Source organism: Echinops telfairi, unplaced genomic scaffold (genome assembly GCF_000313985.2).
Source record: "Echinops telfairi isolate 266 unplaced genomic scaffold, ASM31398v2 ScPeMD7_3533;HRSCAF=4204_0, whole genome shotgun sequence".
Classification (NCBI taxonomy): Eukaryota; Metazoa; Chordata; class Mammalia; order Afrosoricida; family Tenrecidae; genus Echinops; species Echinops telfairi.
The window spans coordinates 16,049,777-16,077,574 of record NW_022107431.1 but is presented as its reverse complement, the minus strand read 5'-3'; the positions used below and the strand labels follow the sequence as shown (position 1 = coordinate 16,077,574).

The 27,798-nt window shown below is 46.6% G+C and overlaps 1 protein-coding gene across 1 annotated transcript in view; it reads right to left on the bottom strand.

Annotated features, from left to right (window-relative positions):
• The window catches only part of SYNE1 (spectrin repeat containing nuclear envelope protein 1), a 326,773-nt gene that overhangs the window by 151,717 nt on the left and 147,258 nt on the right, over positions 1-27,798 (bottom strand). Inside the window, exons 56-64 of the mRNA XM_045294717.1 lie at positions 22,610-22,804; positions 19,966-20,142; positions 16,589-16,780; positions 10,344-10,478; positions 7,610-7,716; positions 5,317-5,473; positions 2,507-2,638; positions 1,763-1,918; positions 614-823 (exon numbers count right to left, since the gene is read on the bottom strand). Of these exons, the coding sequence (XP_045150652.1) occupies positions 614-823; positions 1,763-1,918; positions 2,507-2,638; positions 5,317-5,473; positions 7,610-7,716; positions 10,344-10,478; positions 16,589-16,780; positions 19,966-20,142; positions 22,610-22,804 (1,461 nt within the window). The remainder of the gene's footprint in view (positions 1-613; positions 824-1,762; positions 1,919-2,506; positions 2,639-5,316; positions 5,474-7,609; positions 7,717-10,343; positions 10,479-16,588; positions 16,781-19,965; positions 20,143-22,609; positions 22,805-27,798) is intronic.

Here is a 27,798-nt window from a genome sequence, read left to right as displayed (position 1 = left end):
CCAGTGGCCATGGGTTTATTATAAACTGGAGGTTCTAATTGCATTGTGCCATGGATTTGAATTTAACATTTTAGGGAGTCTTTAAGTTGATTGGGTAGTTTTTCAACCTTCCATTCCATGGAGCATAGCATTAATTTGTTTTATTAATACCAGGAGCTCCGGGGTGGAGTGGGGTGGGTGTTAGTGGGTTATGCATAGGCTTTGAACCACAAGGTCAGTGTTTCAAATTCACCGGCCACTCCCAGGAAGAAAGTGGAGGCTGTCTGCTCCCATCAAGATTCACAGCCTCAGAGACCCTCAGCGCAGTTCTACCGTGTCCTACAGGGTTGCTGTGAGATGGAAACAAGGCCGGGGTAGTGAGGTTGAGTTGTTGTTTAAATGCTTTAAGCCTTAAGATTATGCTGAGTTCATTTGGTAGGTTGTTTGGGGGGTACTTGGGGTTTTTTGGTTCTTTTTGGCATTTTATTCATTGTCATACCCTTAATTTTCTGTACATTCTTGCTTTTAATTGTGAATTTTGGGGAAAACCAAACCACCTTTAGCATGCCTCAGGAGGACCACTTGTTGATTATTCTCCGATACATTTGGAGCCCCGGGACCCTGTCTCCCCTACCTGGAAGTTGAGTATCTGCTGCAGTCTTTCCTTCATCTGGTGGCATCGCTGGTTGATGACAGAGTCCAGCAAGGATAATCTGCCCAGAAGACAGCCTAGGGTGTCTTCAATGACACCCCGGTTTTCCCCGTTCTCAGGAAATGCTTGGGAAAACAAGTGCTTGTTCTTATCCATTTCTTCAGACATTTCCTTAATGTCTTTGGCAAGGGTCTAGGGTTGGTAAAAGAGAAAGTTCACTGCAATGGGTAGGCCCCTTCATTCATAGCTAATCCACACCATCGCCCCAAGCAATGACACATAGCACTCTGTCATAGTTACAAAGAAAGATCCTCTTAAAAAAAAAGTTACATCTTAGTATTTTCATATCTTATATATCGTATCTCTGTGGCCCTTCACCCATGAAAATGATGATAGCAACATATATACAAATTGGTTGACACAATGGATGACTATATGGATTGTGATAAGAGATGTAAGACTAAGGTGACCAGATTTTACCATTGGTAAAGCGGGACACCATTGATAAAACTCATATCCTGGTGAAATAGCCACATGGCAGCCCAAAACCGTATACCCTAGCTTGTCGTGCATTCTTTCCAAAAATCGGGACTTTTTAAAAACGCCGTGGGATGCAGGAAAATTGCTCAAAATCGGGACTGTCCTGCCAAAAGCGGGACGTCTGGTCACCTTATGTAAGAACCCCCCCCCATAAAAGCATTTAATTTTTTAAAAAGTTGGTGTGGAGAGATGATTTCTCAAGAGCATTAACTAATAATTAGGCATTTTGTGAGCAGGGAGGGGGGAGAAGAGCCTTATAGATAGGATCGAGGAATTCTGTCGTAATTACTGCAGCCTGGGTTTTACATGTGGAGATTTTATCACATATGACAGTGGCTCTGTCAAAAGACCCCCGGTTTTCTTTCTCCCACTTCCATAGGCAAGATCAAGATGAACTCCCCAAATCCAAAGATCATGGAGAATTCTCTGCGTTAGGCGAGTCCATTCTGCACCATGTTGCTCAGAAATGCATCGGGTTCGCGCTTCCTCACTTTGTGTCTCGCACTCTCCTCTCTACAAGCCTTTGTTGATATCAGGGTGTGGAGAACGTGGCGGTTAGACACCCGTGGAGACACCGGTGGACACACTTACCTCTTGTTGCATGAGGCATGTTTCTGTTTCTTCAGGTAACAGAGCCGTGGCCACAAATAAGCGTTCTTCCACGTCGTCCAACCACGTGGACGTCGCTGAGACCCCATCATACAGCTTCTGCTCCAAGTGAATGTTCTGCCCTTTGGCCCCTCCACCCTGGAAACAAAACCAACAGGACACAGTGCCTTGAGGACCCACCGCCAAACGCCAAGATGTGCCAGGGTCCAGCAACTCTGTGCATGCCAAGTGGGTGATTCAGACAGCCTGTCGCTAGTGAGCCAATTTATGAGACAGGGCAGGCGAGAGCTTGAGGGTTCGGATTGAGCGCTGGTGCCCGAGGAAGACAGAGTGGATCCTGTCCACCCCACCCCGCTTCCCTGAGCACATGGTAAAGGGGTGTTTTATAGTCGGGGCATGGTAGAAGGAGCTCCTAGAATAGACTGGCCTAGGAGGGAGGCCACCTGGTTCCCAGCATGCTTGTGTTGTCCAGGTGCTAGTCTGGCTGGCTGAGCTCTGGGTGGGTTCATCTTACCTTGGGAAGGGCAACAGCGACAATGGTTTGTTAGAGCCCCGGGAAAGGGACAGAGTGTGGCACGCAGCAGTGGGGCACAGTGGGGCATCGTGGTGTTTCTCTGCGGGCTGATCATCTAGGAGGGTTCGTGCGGAAGAGCCGTGGAATGACTCAGGACCTGGATGCTGGGGGGGGGTGGAGGGGGGCAGGCACAGGCAGGGAGCCAGCCCTACCTGGGGTGAAACCTCCTCAAAAGCCTGGTTCAGTCCATCCAGCAGGGCTGTGACGGCAGACTTGTCCTGGGCCTGCCCTTCTGCTTTGTAGGGAGGCACGCCAGTCAGGAGCCGGTTTGGCCTGCCATAACCCTGTAGGCAGACAGAGACAGCGTATGCATGAGCATGCGCACCTGGGCGCCCGAGGTTACGCATCTATGATCGATTTGAAAGATCAGCATGGTTGAAACCACCAGCCTCTGAAAGGGGGAGAAAGACCGGGCTTTCTACTCCCATCGAGAGTGGCAGTCTCATGAACCCACAGTGATATCGTTCTACCCTGTCCGAGAGGGTCCTATGAGTTGGCCTCCCCTTGTTGCAGCAAGTATTTTCACTTTTGGGGGGACCAGGGCTCAAGTTCTTGATTTGGAAGTGCACCTTGAAGTAGATGCTGAGAAAATTCATCCTAACGGAAACCTCTTCTGGAGAAATATTCCCTCACGACACATCCAGGCCACGGGACACGCTGATCCGTAGTCAGCGGGGTATGACAAATAAAAGTGGCACGTAGGAGGCCACGCCTAAAATCCCTTCATAGCCTTTCTGACATCGTCCCCTTATGGGACAATACACCATCTTAAACAGGAGGCCTGCTCTGGGCCCTTGGCTTTCAGTATCCAGTTGACCTCCCCTGGCCCTGAGTTTGATTTGCTTTGATTTGAAGGCACGCCCACTGGCTCCCCAACATGAACGCAGATAGGACCTTGCATTCAAAGGTGTTGACCATTGTGTTTCTAATTTTGAGCTCAGGCTCCTAGACTTTGCCACTACATCTCCATTTTTTCCCTCTTCGCTTTCCGCTGATCACACACTACCCTCTGAGCCTGCCAGGCTCCTTCCTGGCTTGAGCAGGAAATGCCCTCCCCCTCAAACTGTGACCCATCACAGGGGCTTTTTGAGACTTTATCCTTTCAGTTTCTGTTCCCGGAGCCTATCAAGGTTGTTTAATTTCTCATGGGTGGAGGACAACTTTCTAGAATTGACTATCGGCTCTTAGACGCAGGGGACACAAAACCAAACTTCCTGCCATACAGTCTGTTCCGACGCACAGTGACCCTATGTGAGCTGCCCCTGTGGGTTTCCAGGGCTGAAGCTCTTTACACTTGTTTCCTGAGGAAGGTCAGGTTGGTTTGAACCTCTGACCTTGTGGTTAGGAGGCCAACACAGAACCCGCTGGGTCATCAAAGACCAGTAAGGAGTGCCTTCTCCTGAGTTCAAGTCCAGCATTCTGAGTTCCCAGGTAAAGGACTAGGCAAGGGGATAGAGCTCTGGGATACAAATGCCTTTTGGAAGAAACCAGGTGCCCCTTTTCACACGTGTCAGTCGTTAGGAGATCTGGTATACAAAATAGTCAGTTGATAGTCCGTAAAGCTATGGTCGGATAAAAACCCCAGCGTCCCCTGACCCCCCATTTCTTAGCCGTGCACGTCTGAGGAGTTATGTTGCCTTGTGCAGCCTTAGTTTACAGACTGCAAAGAGCGGGTCATGTCAGCACCAGCATCAATAGATGGGTAAACACCTAAACACCACCCGCCCACTGTGTTAAAGTGGATTCTGACTGTACCAAACCAAACCCAAAACCAGAGCAAACCCACTGCCGTCGGTTCTGACCCACAGAAGCCTGTAGGACAGAGAACAAACAGCTCCATTGGGTTTCCAAGGCTGTAAGCCCATATGGAAACAGACCGCCCACCTCGCTCTCACGGAGCACCTGGTGGGCTCGAACTAATGACCTTTAGTGCTTGAACCACTGTGTCACTGGGGCTCCTTGAAAGCACTCAGGACACAGGAGGTAATCCTTCTTGGTAACTGATGGCCATCTAGCTTCTTGCCCATCTCTCCAGCCTCAGCACACCGCGGAGGGGAAGACAGCAGAGGAGGGGCCCCTCTGCTCCAGTTCCAGGGGGAGAGAGTTGAATAAACAAACGATGCCTCAGTTTTCCTCTTCCGGAGACCAAAAGCCACCACACAATCGGATCCCCTTAACCCAGGTTGGACACTTTTTATGTCTGGCAATACACAAAAGCAACAACAACAACAAAAACCAACAATCCAAAAGGTGGACAGTCGCCTCTGGGTCAGGAAAGCCGGACGGTGGCCCCTGCAACAGTTTGCAGCCAGAAGGCTTCAGGCTAGCGGCGGGCAGGGGTGAGACCTGTCCTGAGGCTGGCAGAAGGGACATAAGTCCATGGTTCAGGTGGGCTGTGGGTACAGGCCTTCATGAGGGGCTAGGGGATCACAGGATCACACTGAAGACACCCTTTTTCAGCTGATCCTGGAAAATCTGGCTGGGCCTGGCAATGGCTTGTCTGCTATGGGAATCCCTGTTTTGCTAGCTCCCAACCTGCCCCTTCTTAGCTTCCACTGCCAGCCTCTCTCTGCCCTGACACCAGTCCTGGCCAGGGCGGGGAAACCAGCAGTTCCCACAGACTGAACAGTTAAGACCACAGCCATCCCCTGACCCACTGAGCTCCACAGATGCCAGCCTCCAGGGTTAACAAGGGAGGTTATGCGATGGAGGCATCGTCTTTGAGGGAAAACAAAAGTCATCTAAAAGCAAATAAATGTTCATCGTTAAAAAGATGTATTTCGGGGATAAGTGAGAACAGGCTATTAAGAGAAATGTTGAATAAATAAAGAATGCTTCAGTTTTCCTTTTCATGACAATAAAAGTCACCACACAATCGGGTGCACTAAACCTATGTTGCACGTCCATACAAAAAAGCAACAATAACAAAGAACAACAACAACAAAAAGCAAAAGGTGGATACCATGGGCTCTTGTTCCTGCTCCAGCACACTCTGTAGCAGTCCCTGCTTGGTACTGAACTCCTGACGGAGGCTCTCCCATCTCATCCTCATCTGTTCTTCGGTTGATGGCTTCTCCCCTTCCAGGCCCAGCTTCTGGGCTAGCGCATCAGCTCTTTCGCTGTTGGAAGAACAATGTGCATTTACAAAGTGAGTGAAATGGGCAGGGGGCCTGGTGGTTTACTGTGTACTCGGGTTGGCCTGTAAATTGGGAACAAGAACATCTGCATCATTAGCGTATACCTTACAAAAGGTTTGTCGAGAGATCATCAAACAAGTACACCCATTGTCACATGACAGTTGAACCATCAGCGGCCGGTTGAGAATTTGCAAAAGACTTTGGCAATACTTCAGTTTAAAATGAAGGGAAGAGCAAGTTATAACATTATGAGTGAGAACATAGATGGTACAGGTAAGCCAGCAAGTCAATTCTGACTCACGGCTACCCTGTAGAGCAGAACAGACTTGCCCCTGGGCATTTCAGAGGAGTAGAAAGTCGCACCTCTCTCCTGCAGGGTGGTTGGTGGTTTTGAACTGCTGACCTTGCAGTTAGCAGCCCCATGCATAACCCACTATGCCACTGGGGCAACCCCACAGCCCGCACAAAGCAAAGGCAAAAGCTCCACTCGGTCACTGACAGTGCTTAGCTGCATTCAGAGGCAGTACAACACACCAGGTTCCAGATGCTGGAATAACAATAGGGACTCTGGACGGGAGGAACCAGTGTAGCCTCCTTAAAGACGGGTAGCAGTCTGGCCTAGAAGAACGAGCATGGCTTTCAGAGTGAGCCAGATCCCACTGTGCGCACGGACTACGTTTTCCCATCTGTTCTTCCGTTAATGGACATTTGGGTTGTTTCGACCTGTTGGCTCTCGTGGATAATGTTGCAAGAACCTTGGTGAACATGTATGTACTGGAGGCCCAATACTTACTCTTTACCTATTCAATTTGTACCAACGAAGCAGGTCACACACTTCCCAAAACTGCTTTCTTTCATCGGTTGACATTGGCGAGTCTTAGAAAATTAGCTAGGAAGTTATAAACGGAAGACACAGTTTTGGGGGGTGGGGTGGTTTTCTTCCCTTAGCAAGGCTATGCTGCTGTTTCTACCTACCTTTCTCCTCCCTCGGCCGTCTGGATGTCACTGAATTCATGGTTGTTTGCTAAGACAACGTTTAAAAAGGGTGGCTGAACTATAATCAACTACATAGAAAGGTACGTTTTGTAAAGCACTTTCTCCCCAAGTGAGGAATCTAAAGGAGGCAGTCAAAGGTTCGGAGAAGACGGCCGTCTACAGGACTAATGTCTCCCTGAACCATGGTCTCCACGTCTGAGACCAGAACAACGAGATGGTGCCTGGCTACTCTCAACACGGAATGTCCTGATCTGGGTCACTGTATAAGATGACACAGTTAAGAATTACATATTGTCTGGGGAGAAGGTATGTGTGTATGGAGTGGGGAGGGGACAACAGCAAGACAGAGTTAACCCCAAGCCCAAATCACTGCCACTGAGTCCATTCTGGCTTGCAGTGACCCTATAGGACGCTATAGCAACCTATAGGACAGCGTGGAACGGTCCCTGTGGGTCTCTGAGACTGTGACTCCAAGGGAGTAGAAAGTCCTTCTTCTCCAGCCAAGTTGCTGGTGGTTTTAAAATGCCGACCACGCGGACGGCCCACAGCCCAACGAGTTGCCATTGCACCACCAGGGCTCCTGCGAAGAAGCAAGGTTGGTTTATAATAAGAATGCTGACACCGTGCAGACTTTGGCACTCTCACCAAAAACACAACAAATTAAAGAAACCAAAAACATTATAGCCAGACTTTCAAGTGAATCCTTCATGGAAAGCAAGGCCTTTGATGCCTCAAATTTTCTTTCTAAAAAAAGTTTTACTATTTGGAAGAATAAGTCCTAGCCGTTTGCTTTTCCTTTCTGGATCCTTTCTGGACTCAAAGACCGAGAAGAGAGAGAAAGTGGGGTGGGGGAGAATCTAAGTGTATCATGCATTTCTAATTTGATTGTTTTTAAAGGAACCCATGAGCCGCCTTCTGAGGGATAACAGGATAGTCACCAGAGCTGCTGGTTAATGATCACGCTTGTACCACAGGATGATCAGAACACAGCTGATTTCTTGCGCCAATGTAATGTTTTATAGAAGCGGTTCCTGACCCACGTTAATGAGACACGTGCATGTCTTCACATGGCAGCCAAGGACGGTGAAGAGGGGGGAGAGGCGGGGGGTTCGAAGGACATACCCAGAGCTGGAGGTCTCCGCAGCCGAGTGCTGGGTGAGGATTTCTTCTCCCCGGCTGGCGACGGACTGAAGCAGGCTCTTCTGAGCTGCCAGCTCCTGTTCCAACTCCTGCTCAAGTGAAAGAACGGTAGCGACATCCTTGTTAGTGTCTGACTACTCCCTGCTGTCACGACCCTGCTGCTAGTGCACTTTCTGAGACCTTTGGCAACCAGCGTTGTCTGCAGGTTGAATAAAATGTGTGCATGGAGAATTCCAGCATTTCTCAACCTGTGGGCTGCAATCCCTTTGGTGGTCACACGACCCTTTCCCAGGGGTCGCCCGATTCATAACAGGAGCAAAATGACAGTGATGAAGTAACAACAAAAATAATTTGATGGTTGGGGTCACCACGACATGAGGAACTGTTTGAAAGGGTCGCGGCGTGAGGAAGGTGGAGAACCACTGGCTTAGATCAATGCAACAGACCTCTCTGAAGCCATGGGTTTGGTTGCAAATACCGAACACACTGCCATCCAGTTGATTCCAACTCCTAGCGATCCTGTAGGACAGAGTAGAACTGCACCTGTGAGCTTGAGACCAGAACTCTTTACAAGAGTAGATAAGCCTCGGTTTTCACCCGAGGAGGGGCGGGTGGTTTTGAATTACGGACCTCGTGGTGTGCAGCCTACTGTGTGACTCACTACACCACCAGGCTCCAGGTTTGGTTCTGTTGTTGCTAAGTGCCATCAAGTTGGTTCCCACCCATAGCGACCCTATGCACAACAGAGCCCAGCGCGGCACCATCCTTGCAAGTACTTGCTCCTGTGCTCGAGCCCATCGTAGCCGCCACTGAGTCACTGTCTCGCCCAGGGCCTTCCTCTTATTCACTGCCCCTGTACTTTATGGAGCAAAATGTCCTTCTCCACTACGTGTCTGCCAGTCGGTCATACCGTGGTGGCTCGTGTGTTGCTGTGATACTGGTTGGGTTCTAGACCACACCAATAAGGTGAACATTGGTGAAGAATCAGAGGGCAATGCTCCGAAATGGATCGTAGTGCATTCCATTGGACTGCATGATGGCACAAATCTTCTGAATATGATTGCATGGTATGGTATAGAAGGCAGAACCCAATCAAACCATGACAATAGAAACCGATAAAGATGCTTTTGAAAGAAGAGTCAGACGGATACTCATTCCCTAATGAGTACCAAAATGATGTTTCCAGTAGACTACTGTCTAGTAAATGGGTGAGATTGTTGTAAGGAGAGTTTGGAATACGGTGAGAGTGGCCAAAAGGTAGAGAGACACGCATCATGTGTGCACTCTGTTGGAGAAATGAAGTCTCGGTGTAGAATTGACACCACCCTTTTCTTTGTTTTATTTATTTATTTTGGGGGGGTCTTTTTGGCAGCATCTGGGAAGTGCAATGCAATGAGGCAGGTCTGCCTGCACTCACAAAGGCTTCCTGTGGACTCCAACTGACATCAGCTTCCCTTTCCATCCCTGGGAGGACGAGGGAAATGTGTGCTGTGCAATGGCGCCCTCCAGTGGTGCAGCACGCGCAGCGGCCCTGTCCCACATCCGCATCACCTGGCTCTGGGAGGGACAGAAGCTTGAAGAAGGTGGCTCTTTGGTTTCACTCACGTGATAAACTAGAAGACACACCGATTGGAGCTGACTTCTTTTCTTTATTTGAAACCAATATCTTTACTCCTTGAGAGGATAAAAATATCTTCACACGCCTTTTACATAGGCGATGAATGAGAACTCATTCTTCTTCATCAGATCTTTCAGACACCCCGCCCCCCAACAAACCAACAGCTTGCACATTGGTTTTGTGATGATATGTACTTTAAAGTCATAAAAGTGTGTATTTATTTTTAAAATCGTATAATTCAGACTCCTTACCAATTCTTAGGGGCCTAGTTTCTAAACTATTCTAGTCTGGGAAGTTTTTGTTTTTAATCATTTTATTGGGGTCTCATACAACTCTTATCACAATCCATCCATCTATCCATTGTATCAAGCACATTTGTACATTTGTTGTCTTTATCATGCTCAAAACATTTTCTTTCTACTTGACCCCTTGGTATCAGCTCCTCATTTTCCCCCTCCCTCCCCACTCCCACCTCTTCCATGAACCCTTGATAATTTATAAATTATTTTGTCATATCTTACACTGACATCTTCCTGGGAAGTTCTATAGCAATAAAACAATCACAATTGTTTTTTAAATTGCTAAAATTTGTTCTCGTTTTTTAATATTGTCTGACTTTGTTTTGATTGAGGTTTTTTCTGATTTACGCCGTCATTGTTTGTATGTGTTTCTAGATATGAAATCCACCACTGGTAAAGCTATAGAGGCAGTCACTGGCGTGTGGCAGAGGGGGTTGTGGGGTGGCAGATGGGGAGCTAATGACAATGAGAACAAGAGAGAAGACAATGTTCTGAAATCGATCGTGGCGGTGACCACACAACTCTTTAAGATGACTGAACCGTTGTAGGACATGAGGATGTTATGTCAATACAACCGCTACAAAACAACACGTAGTGCACACTTTCGCTCATTCTCCAAGACTCTCCTTGCATATCAGTCTAGTCCAGGAGGTTTAGCTCTGATCAAACAGATGCAGATGGGGGTGAATGTGTAGACAGAGTGATGAGAGAGGTTCAGTTGTTCCCCAGTCTCCCCCCCACCCCCCAGGGTTTCCCGTGGGTGAGCCTGCAGGCTAGCGAGAAGCATGAAGTACCTTACTTTTTGTTGCTGGAGGCTGCTCTGCCTCTGATGGGTGCGTGTGGTCCGTGCCTGGGTCAGCCACTCCGGGACCCCGGGGCTCTGGGTGGCCGTCAGCTCCCCGTTGCTCTCTTCCTTCTCCTGGCTTGTCCCCTGCTTTAAAGGAGGCAAAAGTCAAGGGTCATGCTACTCAGAGGAAAACCCCAACCCACGCGGCACCACACCTGCCTCGGTGTGGTCTAACTCATGGCACCAGAGTGGCTCCTTTAGACGGAAACTACATTAGCAATACAGGCAGCAGAGAAACCACTGAAGTTACAGACCCCAAGGTCAGGCAAGCAACTAGAGAAAACATTTTATGGTGAAATGTTTCTATTTAGACCAGTGGTTCTCAACCTTCCTAATTCCGAGACTCTTTAATACAGTTCCTCATGTAGTGGTGAACCCCCAACCATAAAATTATTTTCATTGCTACTTCATCACTGTCATTTTGCTACTGTTATGAATCAGGTGACCCCTGGAAAGGGTTGTTCTACCACCAATGGGGTCGTGACCCACAGGTTGAAAACCGCTGATTTAGACATTTGCTGTGAGCTGACCAATATGGCTACCAGATACTATTGTAAGTGTTCTTCCATGGGAATGCCGTTCTAGATTCTTTTATTCTTTCTTTCTTTGTTAAAGGTCACACACCTAAGTCCATTTTTTCTCTCTCTCAAATGACCACCGTGTCTCACAATGTTACTTTAGTTCTCTTGGGAAAAGTTGACACTGCTGCATTCCGACTTCTCTCTCTTACATCAGCACCCAGCAACCACAGGAGACAAATGCTTGGTTTGGAAAGATCTGCCTATTCATGAGCATGTATGTTCTTTCATTTTGGTAGGTCTCCTTTGGTGACTTGCCAGGTGGCTGGCTGTTTTCTTGGTATAAGACTTGTAGGTCTCTGGTTAGGGTTATTTCCATTGCACCTTGGGATGGGGGAGGCGCTTCTGGAAATGCCACTGGTGTTCTGACTTGCTGTTCAGAATTCCTTTAGTTATCATAGACTGAGTGTTGTATGCTGACCTTGGACCCAGCCACTTGACCTTCTATTAGCTCCAGAAGCTTTCTGGCTAAGTCTCTGGGCTTTTGTATGTGTTAGATCATAATATCATCGGCAAATTCAGACTTATTTCTTCCTTACCAATCTGGACCCCTTTCCTATCCCGTTCTGGCCTGATTGCTCTGACGAGGCCTTCTAATTCCACGTTGAACAGGAGCGGTGACAGAGGCCGCCCGTATCGGGTTGCCATTCACAAGGGGGATGTTTTCAGCCTCTCTGTTGAGAATCATGTTGGCCTTGGTTTCGCGCCTAGGCCCTTAATGATATTGAGACATTTCCCTTCTACTCCTCTTCTCTGGAGTTTTTAAAATTAAGACGAGGTGTTGGATTTGATCAAATGCCTTGTCGGCACCAACTGATAGGATAACGTGGTTCTCCTCCTGCATTTCCTGTCTGCGGTCCATTATGAATGAAAGGGTAGAAAGCAGTCACTGGAGAGAGGCACGCATTATCCCGGTGAAGGGAGAGGGTCTATGCAACGAGAGGGAGATTTAGACAACCCTCGCTCATGGCGAAGGAAACCTCTGGGCGGGACGCAAGACTATAGAACAGCAGCCGCCTTGCAGTATCAGTAACAACAAGCAACCTGGACAATACACAGGAAAGCATGCAGGCAGAGGAGCTCCGGGGAGGTGAGTGAGAGTCCACCTATGAGTGGCTCCGGCAGACGGTATTTCTACTTATACATTTGGATATGCTGCAAATATACCCGGGGAAATTATGGAGTATGTCGGGGACAACGCTCTGGAAACTTCTCCGTCATAATTGTCATAACCAAACATCTGGCAGGAATGAATTACTCCCGGCCTTGGTGATTTAGGACCACAGACTCCAAGGACATGTAGGCCTGGGACATTTATGACCCAGTCCCATAAATGTTTTATGTCCCACTTTGCGGAGTAGAGCCCGAGGTCCTCAAACGTTTCTGAGCAGAACAGCTAAGATACGGCTGTAGATCTTTCCTCATTCTGTGCAGAGAAGCTTGAAGAAAACCCGAGCTCCTATGCACCTGGCCCTAGAGAAGTTGCTGCATATTAATATAATCATTTTCTAAATAATTATTCAGCACCCACTCAGTGGCAAGCACTCTTCCAGGCCCTGGGGGTATTCTGCTAAAAGTTCCTCACTGCTGGCGACGCCGTTGACAGGAATAAAAAGCCACCTCTTTCCTGCTCAGGGCTGCTGGTGGTTCTGAACTGCCAACCATGGGGATCACAGCCCAATGGGGAACCACTACGGCACCAGGGCGCCTGCTAAAAGCTATTGAGAAAGTGAAACTGAGTCGAGGGATAGAAAGTGAAAGAGATGGGCTTCCTCCAGTGCCTAGGGAGGCATCTGTAATGCTCAGAAGAAGGAAATCAACTGGCAGCCGTGCAGGGATCTCCGGGAGGCATTCCAGTGGAGGGGTCACTGATGAAGTGCCCCGAGGGTGAAAGGCACTGATTTGGTTTTCAGACAGAACCAGAGCATTAAGTGGGCCTTGTGGCTGGAGCAAGGTGTGGCAGGGAGGAGTAGGATTTTACATGTCCCTTCCACAAGGGCAGTGGTTTGAACCCACCAGCGGCTCCCCGGGGGGAAGGCGAGGCTCTCTTTACTCCAGTAAAGATTGACAGGCTCAGAAACCCACAGGGCCAGTGAGGCCCAATGAGCCAGCCTGGCTGGACTCCACCCCCACCTCATTCACACCCCTACGTACCAGCCCCGTGATCAGATGTGATGAAGAAAAACCAGGTGTCAGGGAATGGCAGCTACAGAACGAGTTAGCAGGGTGGCTCCTCCACAGAAAACTCAAAAACCCTGTAGTTACTGCCGTCCAGTCTGTTTGGACACATAGCAAAGTAACGCTGTAGTGTTTGTGAGGTTCTCACCATTGAGACACAGATTGCCAGACCAGTGTTCTGAGACATCTCTGGGTGGGTTCGAGCCACCAACCTCTAGGGTAGTAGCTGAAGGATTAAGTGTTTGTGTCCCTCGGGGGCTCTGTAGTTCCTAGCGTGTGCCTGTGAGTCTCAGGCTACCCCTTCCCCTTTTACCTGCTCTTCAGAGTAGGCAAGCAAGCAAGCAAACAAGAAAGCAACAACCTAAACCTACTGCAAACCTCAAGGTCTGCAGTTTGAAGCCACCAGCCACCCCATGGGGGGAAAGCTTTCTACGCCTGTAAAAAGGCTCTGAAACTCAGAGGGGGCAGTTCTACCCTGTCTCATAGGGTCACCCTGAGTCAGAACTGACTCAATGGCAGTGAGTTTGTTTTTTTTTACCCCACTGCCATTGAAATAATCCTGCCTTGCAGAGACCCAATATTAGGTTTTCAGGCCTGTAAACGCTTATTGGAGCACAGAGCCTCATCTTTCTGTAGCAGCTGGTGGGTTTGAACCGCTGACCTTCAGATTGGCAGTCCAATGCCTACGCAACAGCATCACCAGAGCTCCTTAGGCAGCGTGAGCTCATAGCCATGGAGTCAGTTCTGACTCATAGCAAGCCTATAGGGCAGACTAGAAGTGCCCCCGGTGGGTTCTAAGACTGTAACTCTTTCCAGGAGCAGAAAACATTGTCTTTCTCCTGCAGAGCGGCTGGTGGTTTTGAACTGCTGATCTTGTTGGCAGCCCACGTTCATACCTATTACATCACCAGGGCACAGTCGCTACTTGGTAAACACTACCTATCTGAGACACAAAACATGGAACACTATTATCTGGACCCACGTTAACGAGACAGCTGAGGCTGGAGTCCCAAATGGTCACCAAGCTGCTAATTCACCCCGGTGGCCAATTGCAGGTCTCCTCTTACTTCCCCTGCCAGCAGCTTAAGACTCCACTGGTCCTTCCTCCTCCGTGAAACGCAGTCTTCAAGTGGAGTCCAGGAAGAAAACTCTGCCTTCCTCCCCTCTCAGGGGCTCTTCCTGGTGCCGCTCTTCTTGTGGGAGGGGTCAAGGCCATAGACTTCTGGATGTACCCTCACTCCCTCGCAGAGCGAGGCTCCACCTTTACGTATCATCAGAGGTGATGACGCTGCCCCAGGTCTTTCCCCAGAATTTCAACCAATTTTTGACAGGTCATACACATCTCCGGCATAACCTGTCTAAAGCTAAGCTGTCGTCCAAATGAAATTCAGCTAATTAGCTCTCCTCCCAAATACCAAATAGGTGTCCCTCGGGTAAGTCTTGTGCGTCTTATTGGTCTAAATGTCTATCTATCGCTGCCTGCTAGCTGGCCCCTCACGTCCGCCCTGCTGGTTAAAATCGGGTTGTGTCATCCTCTTCTTCAATGCCCAAATAACTTCTCATCTTCTGGAGAAGAAAGGCCAAAGTCCACATGATGCCATTAAAGTCCAGCACTCTCCGGCCCTGCTTTACGTTTCTGTTCTCATTTGCCACCACTCCCCTCTGGCTCAGGGCCCTCGGCCTGCACTGGCCTCTTTAAACAGCCAGACGGGATGTCACCTCAGAGCCTTTGTGCGTCTTGACTTCTTGACTGAAACTCTCTTCCTTCCATGTCGGCATGGTTCTGAGAGGCCTCCTAGCCAGCCTTTAACAATGGCAAATCCTCCCACCTCTGCCTCCCCTGTGGACCTGCCACCTGTTATTTCTCCCACGGCTTTGACCACTTGTCACTGACTGTACAACTTGATTTCTAATGTTGCTCATCATGTCTTCCCCTGCTATCATCCCCTTCACCAAAGAATTTTAAAAATATAAAAATATGTCGCTGTTGTGGCTCAAGCTCCTTCACATGAAGCCGCAGGTGGCACGTGGCAGCGTGACAATGGATATGTTGTTTCTCTGGAGTATAATCAATGTGCTATCTAATTGACGGGCAAGAGACAAGAGCAGAATTCACATGCGGGGCAATCGCAGTCTATAAACCTGAAAGAAAGCGTTCTCTAGGATTCTCGCATGGGTCTGGGGGGCGGGGGGAACTGAGTTAAGAACTAAAACGTTTTAGAGATTCATGGTAAAAAGTACAGGAAGACTGATGACCAACAACAAATGAGAACACACACACACACAGTGATAGTGATAGCAAAACAGCGGTTAAGAGGAAGAGGAGGAATCAGAGCAGGACAAAAATACGATGCAAAAATTAAGAAAAGGGACACGAAGCTATAATCAATATAAATATTGTAAGTGGACTCAATCTGCCATTTAACAATCAGAGTTTTGCTGATGAAATAAAAATTTTAAAACCAACAAAGGGTAGCTACATGATCTTTATGGAAGGCAATTCTAAAAAGTCAGGACACAGAAAGCTGAAAAATTAAGGGGAAGTCAAAAGATAGACCAGTTATATATTATCCAAAAGGCGTGTAGAGCTATAAGGTGAAATCATTATTCGGAAATGCGCTAATGTCACAGCCTATACAAGCAACAACAACAAAGTCCATACACAGCAATGGAAAAGTTCAAGTCCCCTGCGAAATGTCATCATTCTAAAATTACAGGCCCATAATCAAAAAACAGCCTGGGTATATCTGAAAAATGGAAGGGAGGAGAAATAAACGTGCCAAAGTGCTATAGGATATTTTCCTTAATCCTTTATCTGTGTTTAAATTTTTAAAAGGAATATTTTTCTGCCAAAATCCAAACCGAATACATGCCGTCCAGTAGATTCCACTAACAGTGGCCTTACAGGACAGAGTGGAAACACCCCTTGGGTTTCTGCAGCTGGATATTTCTATGGGAGCAGACAGTCTTATCTTTCTCCTGCGGAGCGGCTGGGGGGTTCAAACTGCTGACTTTGTGTTGAACAAACCACCTGGAACCCACTCTTCCACTAGGGCTCCTTCATCTAGCCACCCTGCTCCTCTCGCTCCCATCCAGACAACGCCGAATCCCAGGGACACCCCCCGTGGGTTTCCAAGACTGCAAGCTGTGGATGGGAGTAGCAAGCCGGTCTCTCTCCCACGGAGCTGCTGGGGGGTTCAAACTGCCGACCACATGGATCGCAGCCCAACTTGTAAGCACACCACCACCAGGTAGACTTGGCTAATTATTTTCATTTCCCCGTCTTCTGGCCTATCATTCAATGGTCCTCCTAAAACCTACTTGAACATGTCACCCAAGTGTTCACTGAAAGAGCATGCCCAAACTTGCACGCAATGGGGTTGGGACGACTTTTTCCTTCCTGTCTGACAGGCTCCTTGCTGGAGGTGGCCGAGCACCTACCTGCATGTTGAGCTGCTTGTCGTGCAGGGCTCTCTGCAGCTCCAGGAGGCTCCCCTTCAGGGTCCTCAGCTTTACCGCCAGCTGCTCGGCCTCCTCCTTTGTGTGCGCCTTGCCCTCCAGCAGCAGGTTTTCATTGTGGACCGAGAGCTCCGATAAGGTCACGACCTTCTGCTCGATTTCCACCAGCATGTTCTGCAGCAACAAAAGCCAGAGGAGATTTGCCCAGGTGACCAACCTCGGCAGGGAGCTCCCAGCGGCCCTCGGCTTTCAGAAATGGGCTGACCACCTCCTGGCTTTTCCTCTCAGTCTTCACGAACACCATATTAAACAAAATAAAATAAAGATCCCTGAGCGTCTTAATGTTTCTTGTCTTTTTTTTTTTTAGGATTGGGATTAGGAGTTTATTATTTAACAAGACACACGTTGTAAGAAAAATGCATGCCAAACAGACAACAGGTCCAGAGAAAAGAGGTTTCGTGCTAGCCTATCATTCTTGTGGTCCGATGGCAAGTCTATGTCTCAGGACATAGAGAGACCACCTATGACGAGACCTTCCCACATGAAACCCTTTTGAGGCCTTGCTTTTGGGGGTTGATAATTTTTCCAGGTTTGCTGTTATTTCAGGATATATTATATATCCACTTATATGATGTTATATAATGCATTTTAACCTCCCGCATCTGAAAGCTTTCTTAGACAATGGACCGCTTGCTCTGTGCCAGCTCTCTAGTGCCACGCGGCTTCCTCGAACTAGAAACCGAAGGGCAGGACAGGCACAGAATAACCTCCCCACTTCCTGCCCTCCAAGGAAAGGTGACACCAGCGAGCAACACAAGCCAAACGGAACAGGTGGCATTTCCTAGAGAAATCACCGTCTGGCCACCGTCCTTCCCTCTGAGCTCCTTGTGTAGTCCTTCATGTCACTTTACGTTTTCAAGAAGAAGTTTTTTTTTTTTTCATTTTCTTGTATAACTGCAGAAGTCATCAACTTTAAAGATTATATAGCTTTGAGCCCCCAAATAGAACAACCTGGAAGCGTCCATATTTTTTTCAGCAAACTCAAAACTCAAACTCCCTGCCGTCGAGAAGATGCACCTGCTAGCGCCCCTGTGGGAGGCACTAGAACGGTCTCTGGGTTTCGAGCCTGTCACTCTTGACGAGGGTGGAACACTTCAGCTTTCTCCCACTTTTGAACAAAATGAGGTGTACGGACGATTTCCTGAGCACGGTTTTTGAGAAATTTGTATAAATCTGTGCAGGGCGGACTCTACCATTTGGCAGGAGACACATACAGATGTTTTCCTTTTAATGTCTCTTAAAACCAGAAGAAAAAAAAGTATAACTATAATGACTCTATGATCATGAATCCACTCAGCGTATATTTTGCCTTTATACCAAAGCATTGGCAAAATTTGTAGTTTGACTTCTTAGTTATTTTGTGGAGTTGGGGGCCCATGAAGGAAAGTGTCCAGGGACCCAAAGGCAGGGTGTGGTTGTGATTCTATGGAAGGCCCCAAAGGACAATGACCACTAAGCCAAGGTGACCAGATTTTAACACTGGTAAAGCGGGACAAAAGCAGGACACCCTTGATGAAACTCATATCCTGGCAAAATAGCCACACGGCAGCCGAAAACCATATACGCTAGCTTGTCGTGCATTCTTTCCAAAAATAGGGACTTTTAAAAAATGCCACAGACGCGGGAAAAATTGTTAAAAATCGGGACTGTCCTGCCCAAAGCGGGACGTCTGGTCACCTTACACTAACCAGTCGCCATCAAGTGGGCACTAACTCATGTGCATCAGAGCAGATCTCTGCTCCAGAGAGCTTCCAAAGGCTGATGGTTCCAGAAAGATATCTCTAGGTTTTCCTCCAGGTGCCTCTGAGTAAATATCACCATGTCGTTAGCAGTTGAACGTGGTGTTTGTACCACCAAGGATGTCATATTTCTGATACAACTTGTTTAAATGCTTGGTTTTAATTGATCGAGGAACAGTTGTGTATTTGTATAATTCCATTCGGGTAATTTCAACTGTTAGAAGGAGATACTAAAAATACTTGGCTATTTGTAGCAAAGAAACATTGGAAAAGACAAACATAAGGAATCGAGAACATTTGCATGTGAAGTGCTAATTGTTCCATACCATCAAGAACGGATACACATAGATAAATCCCTTAGTGAATTTAAAACTCTATATTAGAAGGAACAACATACTATGCAGAAGGCTTAAACTTTTAGTAGGAATGACCAAACTGGTGTATTATATAACACCTTAAGAAGATGAAGAAAAAAGGTAGTGTTCATTGATGAATCCTTCTGATTTCTTTTCTCATAGTTTAAATGAGAAATGCATGACGTCATGAATAATGACAATTAACCCTACAGATTAGGAGGAATTTTTTTTAGAGACATGTTGATTTAATGCATAATAGAGCTCATAAGGGACAGCAGCTCACCCAGAGGGTTAAACTAATCTGTTGTCATCTGTTGATGACTGCCCAAGATTCCATGGCTGGTACATGGAGCTTCATGAGGCATTCTCTAAAATTATGTATGTGTTTGAAATTTCCATAATAAAAGGTAAGAGAATCATACTCAAACAAAAGCTTTCATGCAATTCACCTCCGCGTTAACTCCTGCTGCAGAGTACATTCTCAGGGGACAATCTTCCTTATGTTGAGACTGCCTGTATGCCTATTAACTCACGGTATTCCCAAAATTTCTCTTAAAAGTTTATAGAATTATAACCAAAATTGCAACAGAACACCTGTAGACAATTCCTGCTGCGTTCTTTACCCACTGTCTGATTTACTGAGACTAACTCCTCTCCTGGGTTTGCACTCCCACACCATAGAGATCTCTTAAGGGTTTGGGTTAGATACTGAGCCTGCTTTCATGGAGTGGATTCCAGCTTAGAGGGGCACTGCAGGGCCAAGGAGAACTGCTCCGCGGGTCTTTAGGGCAATCGACTGCCTCATCTTTCTCCCATGAAGTGGCTGGTGGATTCAAACACTAACCTTGTAGTCAAGAGCTGGCTGCTCAACCCACTCTACCATCGGGCTCCTTTAGGCTACTATAGACTTCAAAAATATTCTCTAGGAAGCTGAAGATTTGCCAAAGAATAGATACTATTGTTTAAATTTTTCAAAAGAACTATGCCCAAATTTGGATTTCATTTCAGCTTTTATAATGTATTGTGTAACATGTTGAATATTAAATAATGTATTTTACAATGCATTATTTTTCTGTTTTCTAAATGTAAAAAGGCAAGGGTTACAAAAGATTCTGTATCAATACCAAATCATTTTAGCATGTTTCCTGTGGTTAAAATTGCCCTTTCTGATGTTGGAACCTCCCTTTGAGACCATTTTTGGTACCTGGCAGTCCACTAGCTGAGCTTCCATGTCCATGGGCTCTGTGGGCACCGTGCCCAGGGCCGTGTCCAGGGAGGCTTTCGTGCTCAGGAGCCAGTGGGTCAGCTCATCGGCTTCGCAGCGGTACCTCTGCAGGGCCTGCTCCTGCCTCTGTCCCTCCAGGTGATCGCTGAGCTTTTCCTGGGGGGGTCAAAGCATCGGTCAACGCCCCAGTTGAGTTCTCGTGGAACAATTGTTCTCTCTCTGGGCTAACCATCTGCGACTTACCCGTGAAACTGAAAATACATATTTAGGGACATGCTCAGATCCGATTTCAGAATTGGGGAGTGCTGAGTGTTGAAATGAATCTTTTCCCAAAAGCCCCCCTGATGATCATCACATACACCGAGAACTGGAAAGAGATTTCTAAACAATTTGTCTATAGGGCCAAGCATACTGTAACTGAGGACAATGGGCCAAGGATCAGAACAAAACAGAGGCAGAAAGCAGCTCATAAATGGCAACAGACACGTGATTGGCAATGTCTGGGAAATGAACGGGATTGGTGAGAACTTCGGTAAACTGGTTAAGACAGAAGAATCAACACATTTGAATTGTGGTGCTGGAGAAAAATATTGAAAGCATCATGCTGAAAGGACAAACATATCTGTCTGGGAAGAAATATTGCCAGAGAGCTCCTCAGAGGCAAGGGTGACAAGACTTTGTCTTATATACTTTGGAGATGTTGTCAGGAGAGACCCGTCCCTGGAGAAGGAAATCATGCTCCGTAAACTAGAGGGGCAGCGAGGAAGAGGAAGGCCCTTAGGAGATGGACTGCCACGGTGGCTGCAACCATGGGTCCAAACATAAGACCCATGGCGAGCATGGTGCGGTGTGTCTTTCTGTTGTGCATAATAAGGTCTCTAAGGTTTGGGACCAACCAAGTGGCACCTGACAACGACAACATGGCAAGCTGAGGAGCATCGGAGGCTAAGAGTCTGTCTCACAGGGCAGCCACCACAAAGGTGCAGGCAGTGCCAGTGTTACTATTGTAATAGTCTTCCCTCACCCCCCGACCCCCAACATTTGATTGTGGTTCAGGTGAAAGTTTACAGAGGAATTAGTGCCATTGTATTCTGAGTGAAGGCAGAATTTTAAAATTTTAATTGAGATCTCTAAGTTTTCCCCAATGATGGCAGAAAAAAAAGTCACACATTAAAAAAAAATCCAAGTCCAGCACTTCACTTTGAAACACTGTACGTTTTCCAAAGAGTGAACCTGGGACAATATAAATGAATGAAAAACTCAACTCTAAGGATAACATACTCTATGTACTTTATTAAAATGTACTTGGTTGTCAACAAGATATTTAAATTAAATACTCTATTAAGTCATTAAAATGACGTTCATAAGGTAGACACATTAAATTTAACATTTTCCAAAATAAGAAATAAATACTTTTACTAATAAGTGAAACTAAGGTGAACTTACATCCCTAATAAGTGAAACTAAAATTAACTTACATCCCTAAACTTAGGGTTGTGGCTAATTGAAATATGGTATAATTGGCAACTAAGTTAAATACTATCCAGTCCATATAGGATTGATAATCAATTTTGTGATGATCAATTATGTGCTGATAGGACCTGTTGACATATGGGGGAGATACTTTGAGAGTATTCATGTAGGGTATTTATTATTTAATATTCATGTATTCATGTAATATTCATGTCACAGTATTCATTATTTAATATTCATGTGGGTTATATGAGTAAGAATATGATATTATTTTCTATATGCTATAAAAGTGTTATAAAAGAATATCAACAGAAAAAAGAAAACATACCAAGGGCTTAAGTAGAAAGCAAATGTTTTGAGAATGATGATGGCAACATATGTATGAATGTGCTTGGCACAATGGATGTGTGTATGGATTATGATAAGAGTTGTACAAGCCCCAAATGAAATGATTTTAAAAAAGAAAAAGGAAAACAGATGCTTTCCAATACACACACTACTGTTTCCAAAACTCGTGTTTATATGAAATAGTATTTCAAATGAGTAACATAGGAATCAGAATTCTAATAGCATCTGTATGAGTTAAATAGTTTTAGGATTGGCTCTCAGTGCCTATACATGACAACCAAACCTACTACCATCAGGGCGATTCCAACTCCTAGTGTCCTTTCTAGGTGTTCTTTCTGGGAGCACATGGTCTCACCCTTCTCCCTCAGAGTGGCTAATGGGTTCCAACCACCTACCTTTCTTAGCAGTCCAACAGTAAGTAGGGTTTAATTTTCATAGATTTAACAATAATGAGAATGATTCTTAGAATCTCCATGTTCAAAAATCTTTCTCCCCATGGAATGGTTGGTAGGTTCAAAGCTAGTTACTTTAAGCAATGTGACACCAGGATGCCTCTATTTCAACAGCGCCAACCACGGTGCAAACCTTCTACCATGACTCTGCCTGCTTGTCCTGAGTCTGACCTATTCCTAATGACACAGACTCGATGCTCTATTCGCAAGAACGTTCCGGAAACCCAACACCACCATCTGAAGAGTGGGATCCAATCATGAGGTGGATCCCATCATAAGCCCGCGGGCTTGTGGCCACAGCTTTGAACGTTAACTCAAGACACCAGGGACACCCTGGGAGTGGCTGTTACCTCCAAGAGCTGGCGTTTCCCAGATGCCTTCATCCTGACGGTGGACATTCGCTCGGCCAAGACCGTGAGTGTGGTCTGCAGGGCCAGCTGCTCCACTGGGTCCGACTCAGGGGACTCGGCCACCAGCTCCTCTGAGAGAGAAGACTGCAGCTCACTGATTTCTTCTTGGAGCATGAGAATCTCGTCCATCAGGGCCTGCACGGGAGAGGGTGGTGTCACACTCTTTGACTGGGTACCAGGTCACTTCACAGAGTCGCACTGAGCGAGATCCGTGGAAGATAGGTCACCAAAGAGGCATTCGATTGGCTAATTGGGGACCAACTAAACTTGTAAAATGAAAGCAGCTGCTACCTGGCAGAACATTTCTGAGTGTGAAACGATTTCTGTAGCCCCTAACTATAGCGGGGCTGAGCAAGGTAATTTCTTGTTCTGGGTTCCCACAGGCACATCTGTGATGTGAGGAACCTATGCTTAATTGTGCCTGCGAGCCTACAGATCTCTGTTGGCAATCAAGTCCATCACTACGTTCCTGGACATGGCATTTGTGCATTCCAGATTTCACCCGAGACTAAAAAAAGAAGTCTTGCCTATCCCATCCAGGACCTGCAACAATATGAGAGAAATATCAGACACTCTTCTTGCTTATCTCCCTGCCTGGCTGCCCCTTCTCTGATATTGTTGTTGGTTGAGGATTCACGGTGACTCCGTGGACAACAGAAAAGGAGCGCTGGCTGGGTTTGAACCAGACCTCTGACTGGTTTCCCATCAGACCACGGCAAGCCATACAACTTTCACTGACTGCCTTTCAGAAGCAAATCACCGGCCTTTCTTCCCCGCCCACCTTAGGGTCTTTGATGGTGCTGGTAGGTGCCATTGAGCAGCTGTCTAATGCCTACAGACACCGTGTGACAGAGCAGAACTCCCTGGAGATGGTTTTTGGTCTATAATCTTGATGGGAACGATGGTCAGGTCTTTCTCTCAGGAAGGCCCTGGGTGGGTTCTGAGCACTCAGAAACTGTCCACTCCCAAGCTTCAGCTGTTCCTCGTGCTGGACCGGAGCCCAGGTGGTACAGTGGGTGATTTGAAGCTCTAACTACAAGACCAGCTGCTCAAACCCACCCACCACTGCCCCCGCAGGAGGACATCATGTTTGGCCAAGTAGAGGATCAGTGAAAGAGAAGGCCCCCAAGGAGAAGGAATAACACAGCAGATGCAACAGGGGCCGTAACGCACTGCCATCGAGGAGGATGGCACATGACTGACAGGGATGGTTTCACTCTGCTGCCCGGAGTTATGAGTTGGAGTCTGCTTGATGGCACCTAACAGCCACCGGGGGTTCACAGGAGCTCTGCTGGCACGGTGTTTAAGTGCTCATCTGCTAAAGGGAGGCAGATGGGTTGAGGCCACCAGTGGCTGCCCGGGAGAAAGCTGTGCGTCTGCTTCCGTTGAGATGGCACAAAGACCGACTCCGTCCTTCCTCTAGTTGTTAGGAGACAACCTTGATTCAACAGCCTTAGGTAGGTAGGGAGTTGGTGTGCAATGGTGTCTCAGAGTAGAATTGATGTGATCTCCCTGCTGACTAATGAGCTTGAGCAGTGTTTTCATGTGCTTCCTGGCCACCTGTCTCTCCTCTCTTGTAACTATCAAAATCCTCTCCCATCTTTTACTGGTGTCTTTCCTTTTCTAACTGACAGGTAGGGTTTTTTTTTAGATATTCTGTAGGCTGTGAGTCCTGCAGGTGGCTTCTCCAACTTAGCATGGCTTTTCAGTTCGCTGAAAATCTGTTAGTGAAAAAAGATTCTCTTTTCATGGTGGCTTAAACACACAGAGAAGTTCATCCTTTTATTGTAGCTCGATGTATTTCTCCTCGTAATGAGAGCTATTTGTGTCCTATGCCCGTGCCTGCCTCAAAGACAAGGAGACATTCTTATCAGCGATCTTCCAGAGATCTAGAGAGGGCTTCTCAAAGTGTGGTCCATGGACTGGTGTTCCAAATCCTAAAACCCCTGGCCATCGAATCCATTCTGACTCGCAGCAACCTAATTCGTGGCTGTGAGGTGCCCCGACTAAGGGAACCCTGGGCACAGCGGAAGGGAACCCTACTCGCCCTGCCCCATCCTCCTGATTGTGACGTTTGCGCCCAGTGCTGCTGCCACTGTACCAAGCCATCTCATCAAAGGTCTTCTTTTTTGCTGACCCTCTACTTGACCAGGCGTTAGATTCGTTTCCAGGGACTGGTCTCCCAGATGACCTATTGAAAGTAAATGAGACCGTTTCCCCATCCTCATTTCTACCGAACATTCTGGCTCCACTCACTCCAGGACAAAGTAAGAACTGCCTCATGAGGTTGCCAGGATGGATCTTTTGTTGTTTTACTTTCATTGTGTTTTAAAATCGTTTGATTGGCATAGAATTCCCATATCATACCATTTAATCATTAAGTTCCATCAAGAAGAGTTGTGCAAGCATCACCACAATCTATTCCAGAACATTTTCTTCTCAGACTCATTGTTAGCTCCCCTATTCCCCTCAACCTCCCATGCCATGCCTCTAGTTAATTATTGATCCAGTTACTCTCTCTAGAGATTCACCTGTGCTGGACTTCAGATACAGAAAATCATACAAACACAAACAGGATGCAAACAACTCAACAAACCACCAACAATGACAAAACAAAACAAAGGAAAACCTCAATTGAAAAGAAAGCAGAAAATATGACAAACGAGAAACAACTTTGTTACATTTTAACCTAACCACATCTCCCATAATCAACTTTAAAATGGTCTCCGTATGATAGCCTGGCTATTCAGAACCCTTAACTGTTGTCAGAAGAAATTTACTGGAGGCTTAATCCATATGGGGACCTTGCAAGTAGCTTTTGGGTTTCCACTGTTACCCACAGCCTTCTGCAAACCAGATGTTCAGAACTTAGGCCCTGATACCATTCCCTCCTTTAGATTTGGATTTTATTATTTACACTCCTTGGATCACACAGGCTGCTGTGTTTCTTCCATGTGGACTAAGTTGATGCTTCACTTGTGCATGTGTGATGCATGTGTTGATGGCTGCATGTGTGGGGGAAAAAATGTGTTTACGACCCCAGACACTATTCTTTCTGATATTTCGGCACCATTTGTTTTGTTTGCTTGTTTGATTTTTACCACTCTTTTCTATAGCACTCATATCTTCAGTCATCTCTTCATGAGTGAGTATTGAACATTGGTCATGACAGAGAACTAATTGTTCTTAGATTGGGGCTAAGAATTAAGTGAGAGCCCCAAATCCATCCATGTAGCTATGATTTATATATGTCTCAAGTTCACTTTAGAGACATCATTATAATATTATGAGAGAGAATATTATCAATCATCTCCTTGGGGCATAAGGGGATTCTCTGGATCAGGGGTCCTCAAACCTTTTAAACAGGGGGCCAGTTAACTGTCCCTCAGACCCGTTGGAGGGCCAGACTATAGTTTAAAAAAAACTATGAACAAATTCCTATGCACATCGCACATATCTTATTTTGAAGTCAAAAAACAAATGGGACAAAAACACCCGGCGGGCCAGATAAATGTCCTCAGCGGGCCACATGTGGCCCACGGGCCGTAGTTTGAGGATGCCTGCTCTGGATAGTGCTAGATGAATCTTTATGGAAGTTGTCTGCCATAACTTTCACTTATTGAGCTTCTGGTGGGTTTCAACTGCAGACCTTTTTGCTAGTAGACAAGCACCTTAATAACCAGACTTCTTTCTAAAGTCTTGGTCATCCATAATCATGAAGGTCACTATCACAGAGGACTCAACATGCACATAAATTAGCCATCCCTTGGCTTACACCTACACATATGTCCTGAAATTAGACCGAGAGTACAAATTAGAGGAGATGCCAGGAAATCCACAGGCCTCTAGCCAATTCAATAGATTTTAACACATGTTTTGAGAGAGAGAGAAAGAGAGAAAGTAGGAATTCAGTTAGCTCTTTAAAGAAACATTACTATTTTTAAGAGTGTTGGGAAAATACAAGGCGATCATAGTGTTTCGATTGAGTTTAAGGAGCTATAAAAGGCACCCTGGACTTCTTTCTCATCATTCCGCTGAAGTTTAGAAGCAGTCATCCTATCATTGTGCTGGGGGTGCTTTTTTTTAAGCACCCTTCCAGAGCTCAGAACAGATTTTGATATTTAGGGTACCAGTAGGCTTTTTGTGTGGGCAGTTCTACTTCAAATTTTTGTGGAACTTGGGCATTTTCAGTAGAAGTCAGTAAAAGTAGGTCACAGAAAAATGTTGGCTTTGGGGAGATAAGACTGAGTTACACACGATGATCTCTTATTTCATCATATGGTCCCTCTCATCACAGTGCTAACAAAATTGTTGGGCCTCCGTGGCAGGTCCCCACCATTGAGTCAGGTGCCCCCACCATTGAATCACCATCTCCTCTAGGCTAGACGAGGAGAAGGCTAAGAGGGGGATGCATGGCTGGCCTTCGTGATGAGACAAGTCACAGACCTGTCCCTGATTTCTAATACTCGGGATTAACTGGTGATCTTAAATGTTCACCATCAAATCCTTTGAACAAACTCAGGATATAGCCCTGTATTTTCTGTTTCTTCGCATGTGAATATGATGAGAAGACAAGGTGTGGGGGAGTTGGAAGGTCACTGGCTTTTTCAGTGTAGGAACTCTGCATTGTCAGCACCAGCCACCAGGACTTTTGTCTGGAGGTCTAAATCCTATGGGAGCCAGTGAAGGGTCTTGGGGGTGAAGGATCCTGAAGGGAGGTGGAGATGCATATGTAGGTCAGAACTGTGCCCCATGTGGCTTTCCATGGCCTGTTTCTTTAGAAGCAGATTGACAGGACTCGCTACAAAGGCAGAAAGCCTTTCGGTCCATTAGATCCACTATGTTTCCTTCTTCCTTCCCATCTTTCCTTCCCTCTTTCTTCCCCTCCCTCCCTTCCTTTCTGCCCTGCTATTATTCCCACTCACCCTCCCCCACCCATTCAGCATGCATGCCTACCCAATTATCTACCTATGGGGATTATGCATGTAACAGTATTTGTCTCAACAAAAATGCCTTTTGTTCTTGTAAACTTTCCCGTCTCTTCCCCTGCTTCCATCATCTTCTTGCCAATCTTCCTCTTATTTTATATTGCCTTCCCCTTCACAGAAAGGTAACTCTTTTTTTTTTTT